Below are 13,010 nucleotides of genomic sequence, written 5' to 3'. Positions count from 1 at the left end.
AACACACAATACAATAATAGTGTATACTTGGCTGCATAATAATTCACAAAATTTTTAGACGATCAGAGTCACCTGTTTTTTAACTTGTATTTTTTTGTGTAACTTAATAGGAAAAAGGACGGCTATTGATGATTCACTAAAAATGTACAATACATTACATTACATCACTATTTTAAAGAAAGATTGAGACAAAACTGCCTTTAAATGAGCACTTTTATTTTTTGACAATTTTTTTGAATTTCCATCGATTTTCTCTAAAATTTTTAGGTTCCAGAAAAACCAGAAAATATTCCGGCAAATTACAATGGCTCAAATCAATTCAAACCTTCACTCTGTTGTCTAACTCGTACTGTTCTTGTTCGGTAGGCAACACATAATACAAAATAGTGTATACATGGTTGCATAAGCCGTCACAATAATTTCTGCTGTCACTAGTTTTTCCTCGTATTTTTTTATAACTTTATTAATTTAATAGGATAAAGGACGCCTATTAATGACCACGGGACTGAAGAAGGAGGTGTTTGCCGCGCCTAATAGAAAAAAGCTAAATAATACTCTGATGCCAAAATTTATCTTTTTAATGAAAATTTTGTCTAGTTTTTGTAAGAATCTTATACGTTTTGTGGACCATGTATTTATGGCACCTGATATTTTTAAAAACTTGTAGAGGTATTTGCCGCGCCTGATAAAAAGAGAAGTGTATTTTGGAAAGATCGTAGATAATTTGGTTTTTAAAATAATGAAAAAAAAAGAGTGAACTATGACGGCTGTGACTTACATTCAGTTTTTCTCTATCTTCTACATTTTTCGAGATTTTCGATTTTTTTTTCGGCAGAAACACTTGCAAAAAAACGGACCATCACAGCGTGTTTGACGATTCAGTTACGTACAGAATCGCTTTTAGAAAAGCACTTAAATTTTTTGATAATTTTCGATTTTCTCAAAAATTTTTAGGACTCGGAAAAATCTGAAAAAAAAAATCCGGATGAAAGAATTATAATGACCTTGACCAATCCAAAACTGCTTTCAGTTCCTCTCTGACTAAACCAGCTTTCGAGATTTTCCATTTTTTCTTTCGTTTCACCAAAGTTTTTGTTCGGTAGGCAACATACAATACATGCAGGTGTATACTTGGCTGCATAAAAATTAACAAAATTTCGATACTTATTAAAATCGCCAGTTTTTTGTATCTTTTTTATAACTTAATAAGAAAAAGGCAATTCCAGGAGCGTTATGGTAATGCCTTTAGATGAGTAGCTAGATTTTTTGAAAATTTTCAAGGATCATATCCATGCAAATGTTAGGCAACCAAACTTACAATTTTATAATAACGCTTTTATCACATTCTAAGACAATTTTATTTCGTGCCATCTCTTGATATTCATAAAATGTCGTTATTATATTTAATAAAAATATTAGAAATAGATTTATGGATTCTTTTTAGTGGATAATTGTAATTTGCATTATAATTCATAGATGGCGTTGGTTGTCAAACTTTAGAACTTATGCAACCATATTTACAAGTCTGTATACGTGCTGCATAACCAATTGACAAAGAAAATATAAATTGTGGTAGTTCAAAGGTGAAATAAAACTGCAATCAATATATTTAAACCATTTACTATTGAATGTTTTAAATAATATCTCGAGTAGGACATAATTTAGTTCCGAGTAAAATTGGAGTTGTGTAACGAAAAAAAAAAAACAGCTTTCCAGTCTCCAAAAACAGACGTCGCCGGCACTTCCACCCGACACTATCCAAACGCGTGAGTCCCTCGGTCGAACGAGCGAAACCACTACCCGGAGAGTCCAAACGCTACGTCTCTTCCCCGGAACCCAACACACTCCGGAGGAGCCACGGCGAGACCGCGCGGTTTAGCGCGTCGTAAACGAGAAGGAAGGCGAAAGCGGCTGTTCCGTACGCTCAAGCTGCTGCACAATCCCGGCTAGGAAACGGACGAACCGCCACGTTTCGCAGAGAGCTTACGTACGTTCGGGGGTTCGTCGGGCGTCAACAAAAAAAAAAAAAAACACTTGTCACGACACAGATATAATGCTGCTACGCTAATTTGTAAGTTACTTTCTTCTCTGAAACACAGGTTTTTTCCAATCGGCGGACCTCCCCGTCTCTCCCTAAATTCAAACGGCCGCCGCGATCGACGGAAGTAAAACGATAAATACACCGAATCGAACGGGTCTCTAATAATACAGATCAATGGTTAAAAAAAAAAGTAATAAATATCCTCAACAAAACGTCCTCCTCCTGGGTGTGCTCCTAGCTAAATGTACAGTTTTGTTTTTTTTTAGCTTTTTTTTTTTTGAAAGTAGAATGAAACTTTTTTAGTACTTAAAGTAAAGCTTAGTTAAAACCTCCCCTAGTCCTTCAACACGGCCGTCTCCTCCTTCATGTTGTCCTTGACCTTTTCCGAGGCGGCGTTGACAGTCACCGAGGCGCCGGTGCCGATCGCTGCCTTGGCCGGGTTCGTCGGGGGGTTGGCGCCGCCCAGCGACACGCCGTCGCCCATCTTCGGGTCGTCCGGCTTCTCGCCCTGGGAGCCCAGCGAGTTATCTGGAAAACGCGTCAATCTCAGACCCCAACTGACGGAAAAAAGTCTTGAGTTACACGAGGGGCAAAACAATAGCTCCGCTATTATTTGATACAAATTTTTTTTTTTTAAAGTTTGTTGACGTTAAAAAATTTATGTAGAAAAGGCTACTTCGTGAAAAGATTTCACGATCCCAAAATTTTAAAATTAAAAAATTTCCAGTCGAGACGTTTGAACTACTTTTCGTGTATTTATCCAGAAACTACGACAAAACCCCAGAAAGTGTTAAAATTGGCCCGCCCTGATATATACCTGACAGCATACGAGAGTAAATATGAAGTCTATTGAAATTTTATGCAGATTTGAAAATATAAAAAAAACGGGATCACATTTTAAAAAATATAAGTATGAAAAATATCACACTTTTGATCGTAAGTATGAAAAAATGGAGATGTGGCTCTTGCCGTTCAACTTTCCTGGAAAATTGGGCTCGAGACATTTGAACTACTTTTTGTGTATTTATTCGAAAACCATGACGAAACCCCAAAAAGTGTTAAAATTGGCCCACTTTGATATGCCCGACAGCATTCGAGAGCAAATATGAAGCCTAGTGAAATTTTACGCAGATTTGAAAATATAAAAAAAAATGGGGGTCCTATTTTATAAAAAGTGTAAGAAAAATTTCACACGTTTGATCGTAAGAAGTATGAAAAAATGGAGATGCAACTCTTGCCGTTCAATTTTCTAGGCAAATTAGGCTCGAGACATTTGAACTACTTTTCGTGCATTTTTCGGAAACTACGACAAAACCTCAGAAAGTGTTAAAATTGGCCGCCCTGATATACCTGACAGCATACGAGAGTAAATATGAAATTTTATGCATTTAAAAATATAAAAAAAACCCATTTTTAAAAATATAAGTATGAAAAATATCACACATTTGAATGTAAGTATGAAAAAATGGGGATGTGGCTCTTGCCGTTCAACTTTCCTGGCTAATTGGGCTCGAGACATTTGAACTACTTTCCGTGTATTTATTTGGAAACTACGACAAAACCCCAAAAAACTTGCGGAAAAAATTCTTGAGTTACACGAGGGGTTATTCCGCTATTATTTGATGCAAATTTTTTTTTCTCTGAAAGTTTGTCTATTAACGTTAAAAAATGTATGCAGAAAAGGCTACTTCGTGAAATAATCGTAAGGAAAATGTAGAAATGGTAAGATCTTTCTATTGCCGCTATTCCACCAAGCAAGAATAGCCACGATAAAAAAGATCTTACCGTTTGTACCTTTTACTCAGCAGCGCTTTTTCAAGTGGCCTATATTTTTTAGGTAATATTTTTTTATTTTTGGAATCTATTCGAGTTCGCTCATTTGCTCAATATCTTTAAAATTGGACGGATTTAAAAAAAAAAACAGCGCTAAAAATTGCTCTCGTAAACAGTCACTTTGATTTTGAAAGATCTTTCTTTTCAAGTTGTAGTTTTTTTCCAGGTTTTTCTGAAAATGGACAAAAAGTAGTTCTAATGTCCCATTTAAGAAATAGTTCATTTTTGGTAATTTTCTCTAATGCCAAAAAAGAGTTACTTCACAATAAAATTAAGAGGTCTCTACAGTAAATAGGCAACCAGCAATACATTTTTATAGATTTTATTACACGGTTTGTCTAAATATGAATTAATGCACAAATAACAGACTTTCCTCCGTTCTAACGCAGATTTTCAATAAAATGGAGTTGATTTGAAACTCAAATAACTTTTTGTTGTCGAGAAATTTGTAATTTACGACGTTGCTTGTTCAAAATTACAAATTTATTTACAACAAAAAGTTATTTGAGTTTTAAACCAACTCCATTTTGTAGAAAATCTGCGTTAGAACGGAGGAAAGTCCGTTATTTGTGCATTGCTTCATATTTAGACAAACGGTGTAATACAATCTATAAAAATGTATTGCTGGTACAAATACGGGTAAACGGTTAGTGTGATTTTGACCGATTTATTTTTTTTCGTAAATCGTAGTCTTTTTTTACCATCAAAAACTCTTATACACCACCACATCCAAAAATAATTTTAAACATAGTTTTTTTACCCCCTCAACTTTCACGTAACCAATTTCATTGTATCTCTAATAATAACGGAGCTATCTATAATATTTTGTCTCACCAACGAACAACCCCATATACAGGGTGTCCCAAAAAAAAACTTCGATCAGGTAACCACAAAGTTAAATACACACGAAAACACTTCGTTTAAAACGTACAGGGCGTTAAAATACAATTTTCAAAACCGTTTTTTTCTTGCCATCTTCAATGATTTTCACGATATTAACCGCTAATCTCAATTTTTTTTTTCTATTTTAACCGACGTGAGTGTGCGGAAGTATGTAGATACGCCGCAAACATTTTTTTTTTTTTGTTTAAATGATGTTATTTCGATCTCGGGTGTGTGTGGTTGCCAGACCGACCCTCCGTTTTGGGACGCCCTGTATAAAGAAACGGATTATAAACGTATTCAGAACGAATATACGGGACGGGTATTAAAAAAAATGAACGCTTCGCGTCGATGTAAAAACTTACGACTTACTTTGCCCGCCGTAGTACTGCCTGTTGGGGGCCTTGTTGTTCGGGTTGTTCCTGTGCTTCTGGTTCACCGTGTTGCTCTGTTGCATCTGTTGGAAATTCATGGGGCGCTGGATGGGCGCCGGGTACCTCTGCATCTGAAAATCAATAAAAATTAAAAATTTTGCCGAAACGGGAAAAGAACGTCTCACGTAATTTTGTTTTTTTTTAACACTTACGTTGGGATTCTGCTGTCCGCCCACCCCCTGGTACAAATTGTACTTGTGCTGGGCCGTGGGGCTCGACTGCGGCGGCGGGTGCTTGCAGTTCTGTCTAGACTTGGGGGAGGGGATCTGCGAACCTAAAAAAAGAATAAATAAATAAATAATAAATTTATAAAGTCGATATAAATTTTTTTGTGTAGAGCAGACCCATTTTCTACACTTTCGGGTTCAGGGCACTTTTTTGCAGGTCGTTTTTGAAGTAGATACACAAAAAGTAGTTCTAACGTTTTAGGTTCGATTTTTAGAAAAATTGATGGTAAAAATCATATTATCCATATAACTTGGATTGTTTAAGAGAATCGCTATTAATTTTGAGCCGTTTTTTGTGATGATCAATAACTTTTTTTATATGCAAACATTTTTATATAAAAAAAATTTAAGGGGTAAACAACACCAGAAATAATCTTTTATAATTTAATTATTTCTTGAAATTCCTAAGAAATTTATCAAAGAAAAGATTCCACGATTCCCGAATCCTAAAATGAAATAATTTCCACCTGAGACATTTGAACTACTTTTTGCGTATTTATTCGGAAACTACGATAAAACCCCAAAACTGTTAAAATTGGCCCATCTTGATATAGCTGACAGCATTCTAGAGCAAATATGAAGTACAATGACATTTTATGCAGATTTGAGAATATAAAAAAAAAACAGCGAGTCCAATTTAAAAAAATGTAAGTGTATGAAAACACGGACTACATTCCACATTTTATTGTAAGAGGTATAAAAAAAAGGAGTTGCGGCTTTTTCCATTCAATTTTCCAGGCCAATTGGGCTCGAGACATTTGACCTACTTTTCATGAATTTATTTGGGAACTACGACAAAATCCTAAGAAGTGTAAAAATTGGCCCACCTTGATATTCCTGACTGCATACGAGAGCAAATATGAAGTCTAGGGAAATTTTATGCAGATTTGAAAATATAAAAAAAAACAGCGGATCCAATTTTAAAAAATGTAAATGAAAAATATCACATTTGATCGTAAGAAGTGTGAAAAAATGGAGATGCGGCTCTTGCCGTTCAATTTTCCTAGCAAATTGGGCTCGAGACATTTGAACTACTTTGCGTATATTTATTTGGAAACTACGACAAAACCTTAAAGTGTTAAAATTGGCCCGCCTTGAGATTCCGGGCATCATACGAGAGCAAATATAAAGTTTAGCGAAATTTTATGCAGATTTGAAAATATAAAAAAAGCCAGTGGCTCCCATTTTAAAAAATGTAAGTGTATGAAAAGTATCACACATTTGATCGTAAGAGTGTGAAAAAATGGAGATGCGGCTCTTGCCGTTCAATTTTCCTAGCAAATTGGGCTCGAGACATTTGAACTATTTTGCGTGTATTTATTTGGAAACTACGACAAAACCTTAAAAAGTGTTAAAATTGGCCCGCCTTGAGATTCCGGGCATCATACGAGAGCAAATATAAAGTTTAGCGAAATTTTATGCAGATTTGAAAATATAAAAAAAGCCGGGGGCTCCCATTTTAAAAAATTAAATTAAAATAAGTGTATGAAAAATATCACACATTTGATCGTAAGAAGTGTGACAAAATGAAGATGCGGCTCTTGTCCGTTCAATTTTCCTAGCAAATTGGGCTCAAGACATTTGAATTACTTTTTGTGTATTTATTCAGAAACTAGGACAAAACCGCAAAAAATTGTTGAAATTGGCCTACATTGATATACTTGACCACATTCAAGAGCAAATATGAAGTCTAGTGAAATTTTATGCAGATTTGAAAATATAAAAAAAATAAGGGCTCCCATTTTAAAAAATTAAGTGTATGAAAAATATCACACATTTTATAGTAAGAAATATAAAAAAAAGGAGTTGCGGCTCTTTCCGTTCAATTTTTTAGGCCAATTGGGTTTGAGACATTTGACCTACTTTTCATCTACTTCCTTGGGAGATACTGCGAATAAAATCTGGACACGTTTAATCGACTATAACGACATTTAGATGAGTTTATTCAGTTTTAGTTCAATTTTAAGACACGGACCACATTCCAGATTTCAAGTCACAGGATCGACCCCAAAATCAAGTCGATCTTATTTGATTCCCGTAATTATTACATAAAACCGAACCGATAACCCTCCCAAGCAGTATACGTAACTGAAAAACGTATTTTCTTCGACAAAGAGTAAAAACAGTCAATATTTAGTTAAATTTTGGCATCGGCAGNTAAAATTGGCCCGCCTTGAGATTCCGGGCATCATACGAGAGCAAATATAAAGTTTAGCGAAATTTTATGCAGATATGAAAATATAAAAAAAGCCGGGGGCTCCCATTTTAAAAAATTAAATTAAAATAAGTGTATGAAAAATATCACACATTTGATCGTAAGAAGTGTGACAAAATGAAGATGCGGCTCTTGTCCGTTCAATTTTCCTAGCAAATTGGGCTCAAGACATTTGAATTACTTTTTGTGTATTTATTCAGAAACTAGGACAAAACCGCAAAAAATTGTTGAAATTGGCCTACATTGATATACTTGACCACATTCAAGAGCAAATATGAAGTCTAGTGAAATTTTATGCAGATTTGAAAATATAAAAAAAATAAGGGCTCCCATTTTAAAAAATTAAGTGTATGAAAAATATCACACATTTTATAGTAAGAAATATAAAAAAAAGGAGTTGCGGCTCTTTCCGTTCAATTTTTTAGGCCAATTGGGTTTGAGACATTTGACCTACTTTTCATCTACTTCCTTGGGAGATACTGCGAATAAAATCTGGACACGTTTAATCGACTATAACGACATTTAGATGAGTTTATTCAGTTTTAGTTCAATTTTAAGACACGGACCACATTCCAGATTTCAAGTCACAGGATCGACCCCAAAATCAAGTCGATCTTATTTGATTCCCGTAATTATTACATAAAACCGAACCGATAATCCTCCCAAGCAGTATAAGTAACTGAAAAACGTATTTTCTTCGACAAAGAGTAAAAACAGTCAATATTTAGTTAAATTTTGGCATCGGCAGCTATTCTCGGGATTGAAACTGCCGATCTTGAAATCCCGTTACTAATTTTCGACCCCAAAAACCGGATAAAAAAAGAAGACTGCTCCGAAACAAAGAGAGCGGCCCCGCGCCGAAACCAACACACTCACCCGAATTAAAAACCGAGGAGAGCACCTCCTGGCTGCTGGGGCTCTTCAGCTGCTGCGGCCTCCCGGACTGGTCGCCGACGCCCTTCATGTAGGGCGCGGGCATGCCGGACCTGAACTGCTGCGCGTTTATGGCCGCCGCCATCTGCAGCGAGGTCGGCAGGAACGGCGAGTAGTTCTGGAGGCCCGTGTTGGTATGCGACTGGCTGTGCGTCCCGAAGACGTTGCCCTGGAGGCCGTAGCCGGCCTGGTGCTGCTGCAGCTGGGCCGAGGACAGCGTCGAGCTGCCCGGCTGTTGGTAGTACCCCGTCTGGCCCCCTACGGACAAGGTTAGTAGGTTACAGGTTTGCGGAGGTTAGTTAATCGGCGAGAGAAAAAAATTATCCCGCTTCTGATTCGACGCAAGTCGACTCGATCGAGTAAAACTCACATTCGAGGTTGTTTAACGAATATAAAGCGTTACTTTTCTAAAACTACATTGATTAGAATTTGTTTTAAAGAGGACAGGGAACTGTGTTCTACTTTTTGACTACTGCCGGTTAGGTTAGGTTGTAAACTAAGCATACAGACGAACGTGAACATGCAAAAAAATAACACAAATTAGAAATAATGGAATTTTATTAAGTAAACAAATTCATCTACACTAACTACATTGTATAGTCGTGTATACAGAGCGTAACTTCAAGTGGGGGTCAGGTTTTTATCAGAATCTTAACTCAAAAATATCTTTTTAGTTCAAATAAACCGTTATCGTTTGTTTTTTAAACTGCGCTCAAGCCCTTGTCTACGTCGTCACTGGGCAGCACCCAAAGTCGGTTGTATGAGCGTGACCGAGTGGCGGAGACCGAAATAACAGTTTTATAAAATTTAGAGTGGTATTTAGTGAAGTGTGTTTGTGTGTCTTCATCGTAAAATTTCTGTGACATGAAAAAAGGTTAAAAAAATAAAAAATTCAGTTTTCGTAACGGAATACGACCCCCTTTAAAGTCACACTCTGTATAGGTTACATGTTACACCTAAGAAATAAATTTCCGTTAAGGTAGCACAAAAAAATAATAAAGAGGCTAATATAAACTCATTAAATAAATAAACTGGTATTGGGAGAGATTCTTTTTATACATGAAATAAATTATTATACACACAGCGACAAACTAACAGTTAATGTACTACAACAAAAAAAAAAAGTCGGAAATAAACGGTGATCTTGTTTGTTTTCGTTGGGAAATGCGCAAAAATATATAGAAACGTGTTCGTCTCTACGGATTACTAATATCTCCGATTAGTTTACCCAAATTTTTACATAATCCAACAATTTTAAATGAAACGGCACTGAAAAGGAACGAACCATACTGCACGGGTAGTTTTCAAAGATGAATTTCCTTGATTTTAGGTTTTTAATGTTTTTTAAGGCACTGAAAGTCAACTTTTACAGATATATAAGCGTTCAAGTGTTGTTTCGCAGATCCGTATTAAAGCGCTACAATGTTTACACATATAAGATTTTAATCAAGGTAAATATGGCCTAAATTGCGCAAAATATTTAATGAAGAGGCAAATTTAAGAAAAAATTTTGCACGTTTCCAAAATGTGCATTTTTGCAACAATTTTCACTTCTTTGCACTTTTGCAGCGCTTTCGGCTTTTTTGCACTTTTGTGAAATGTGAAATTTTTGTAGTGTTTTCGACTTTTTGTAAAATATGCAATTCTTGAACTTTCAACTTTTCTTGCACGTTTCCAAAATGTGCATTTTTGCAACTATTTAAACTTTTTTATGCATTTGCAAAATGTGCAACTTTTGCAGTGCTTTTAATTTTTTCGCACTTTTGTTAAATGTGAAATTTTTGTAGTATTTTCGACTTTTTTTGTAAAATATGCAATTCTTGAAGCATTTTCAACTTTTTTGCATGTTTCCAAATTGTACATTATTGCAACAATTTTAAAATGTGAAATTTTTGTAGTATTTTCGACTTTTTTTTGTAAAATATGCAATTCTTGAAGCAATTTCAACTTTTCTTGCATGTTTCCAAAATGTAAATTTTTGCAACTATTTTAACTTTTTTGTGCATTTGCAAAATGTGCAACTTTTGCAGCGCCTTTGACCTTTTTGCACTTTTGTTAAATGTGAAATTTTTGTAGTATTTTCGACTTTTTTGTAAAATATGCAATTCTTGAAGCAATTTCGACTATTTTGTATGTTTCCAAAATGTGCATATTTACAATCTTCACTTTTTTGTGCTTTTGCAAAATGCAACTTTTGCAGAGCTTTTGATTTTTCGCACTTTTATGAAATGTGAAATTTTTGTAGTATTTTCTACATTTTTGCAAAATACGTAATTCTTGAAGCAATTTAGACTTTTTTGTATTTCAAAAATATGCACTTTTACAATCTTCACTTTTTTGTGCATTTGCAAAATGTGCAACTTTTGCAGCGCCTTTGACCTTTTTGCACTTTTGTTAAATGTGAAATTTTTGTAGTATTTTCGACTTTTTTGTAAAATATGCAATTCTTGAAGCAATTTCGACTGTTTTGTATGTTTCAAAATGTGCATATTTACAATCTTGACTTTTTTGTGCTTTTGCAAAATGCAACTTTTGCAGCGCTTTAGATTTTTTCGCACTTTTATGAAATGTGAAATTTTTGTAGTATTTTCGACATTTTTGCAAAATACGTAATTCTTGAAGCAATTTCGACTTTTTTGTATTTCAAAAATATGCATTTTTACAATCTTCACTTTTTTGTGCTTTTGCAAAATGTGCAACTTTTGCAGCGTTTTCGACTTTTTTTTGCAAAATATGCAATTCTTGAAGCATTTTCGACTTTTGGATGTTTCCAAATTGTGCATTTTTGCAGCGCTTTTGACTTTTTTGCACTTTTGTGTAATTTTGTAGTATCGTTAATTTTTTTGCAAAATATGCAATTTTTGAAGCATTTTTGACTTTTTTGCATGTTTCGAAATGTGCACTTTTGCAACAACTTTCACTTCTTTGCGCTTTTGCAAAATGTGCAACTTTTGCGGTGCGCAAGAAAAATGTAAGGTTTAAAGTAGAAAATTTAACCGACAACAGAGGCAGAGAATCCAAACCAATTTTCCTGCGAAACAAAGGTTTTAGCGATACGCTAGGGTAAAAACGTTTGTTTCATTAAATATTTACATTTTTCTTTAAAATCACCATCAACAAGATTAATATCACATGAAATAAGTCCGTTTTAGGCATTCTTGAAATTTTATCATTATTGTTTGAAATATCTTAAAAACAAACAATGATGCCTTAAAAAAACAATCAATTTTCGAAGACCCGTGACATTTTTTACTCGGGAACTACGCTTCAAGCATGGCCCGTTCCATATCTGCCACCACGGTTAAAAACGACAGATTTTTTAAGCGAAAGAGGCGAACACCAAGATTTATTTACAATTCAAATTCCGAAAACGATAAAATTCAAAGAAAAAAACAAGCAAGACCACACCCGACATAACGCCAACTTCTCCTCACAAACAGAAGAGAAAAAAAAAACACCTTACGTCTAAACACTACATCGTCACCACACGAGACCCCGTCGGTAAAAAATCTACCGTCCCATGAGAGGCGAGCAGTAACTACGAGAGGCGACTACAGTTGTCATGTATGCGAGTGTGTGCGTGTGTGTGCAAAGCGACTTTTAACCCCCAAAAGCGCGTTAGCCTAATACCTCCAGGGTGTAGGAAAAGCTTTGGTACCTGTCGATCCGGAATAGTAGGAGGAGGAGGGCTGGAGGCCGGGCACGACGTTGTTCTGGACTGGGCCGGCGGGACCTCGCTGCATCACGCCGGCGCTGGGCGGCAGGTAGTTGGCGGCCTGGATGGAGGGGTCGTACGCCATGTACACCTGCTGGCCCTGCTGGGACTGCTGCTGGTAGGCCTGGCCGACGCCGCCCGCCTTCGTGCCTAACGACAACAGAAACAAGTCAGTACCTGCCGAGAAACGTACGTCAGGAAGGCAAAATCATCAAAAACATCAAAGCTACTTTTAGTTATGGTAAATTTTTTTATTTATGTAACGGTTCACCGGTATTGGGTTTTCGATTGAATTTTTGTTGAAAAATTCTGGATTTTTAAAGGTAATTCTTTAGATCAAACGTGCAAATAATATTAAGAAATTAAACTATAAATGAAACTAGATATTTTATGAAATAGGTGCAAATTTTAAACTCACGGACTACACTAAAAAAAATTATCTAAAAGTTTAATAGTAAATCGAATATTTTCCCAGGAAACAGGCATTGTGGCAAAATGTGCAATTCTCACAGCATTTTCGACTTTTTGAAGTATTTTAGAATTTTTTTGCACTTTTGGAAAATGTGCAACTCTTGAAACATTTTCTACTTTTTTGCACGTTTCCAAAATTGACATTTTGGCAACAACTTTAACTTTTTTACACTGGCAAAATATGCAACTTTTGCAGCATTTTCTACTTTTTTGCACTTTTGCAAAATGTGCAATTATGTTTGAATTTCCGATTGCAAAA

At 35.5% G+C, this 13,010-nt stretch overlaps 1 protein-coding gene across 5 annotated transcripts in view; it reads right to left on the bottom strand.

Annotated features, from left to right (window-relative positions):
* Positions 1–1,604: 1,604 nt before the first annotated feature.
* LOC108906534 (protein PRRC2A) overlaps positions 1,605–13,010 on the bottom strand; it is a 28,470-nt gene continuing 17,064 nt past the window's right edge. For 3 of the 5 annotated variants that reach the window (XM_018709833.1, XM_018709834.1, XM_018709835.1), the window contains exons 11-15: positions 12,224–12,430; positions 8,509–8,823; positions 5,343–5,464; positions 5,129–5,261; positions 1,605–2,569 (exon numbers count right to left, since the gene is read on the bottom strand). In XM_018709833.1, coding sequence (XP_018565349.1) covers positions 2,376–2,569; positions 5,129–5,261; positions 5,343–5,464; positions 8,509–8,823; positions 12,224–12,430 — 971 coding nt within the window. In that variant the 3' untranslated portion in view covers positions 1,605–2,375. Of the gene's footprint in view, positions 2,599–5,121; positions 5,262–5,342; positions 5,465–8,508; positions 8,824–12,223; positions 12,431–13,010 lie in introns of all 5 variants that reach the window. The other 2 variants (XM_018709837.1, XM_018709836.1) reach the window with 2 other exon arrangements.

This window comes from Anoplophora glabripennis, unplaced genomic scaffold (genome assembly GCF_000390285.2).
Source record: "Anoplophora glabripennis isolate ALB-LARVAE unplaced genomic scaffold, Agla_2.0 scaffold116, whole genome shotgun sequence".
Lineage (NCBI taxonomy): Eukaryota > Metazoa > Arthropoda > Insecta > Coleoptera > Cerambycidae > Anoplophora > Anoplophora glabripennis.
The sequence above is the reverse complement of the archived record's forward strand: the minus strand, read 5'-3'. Positions and strand labels throughout refer to the sequence as shown.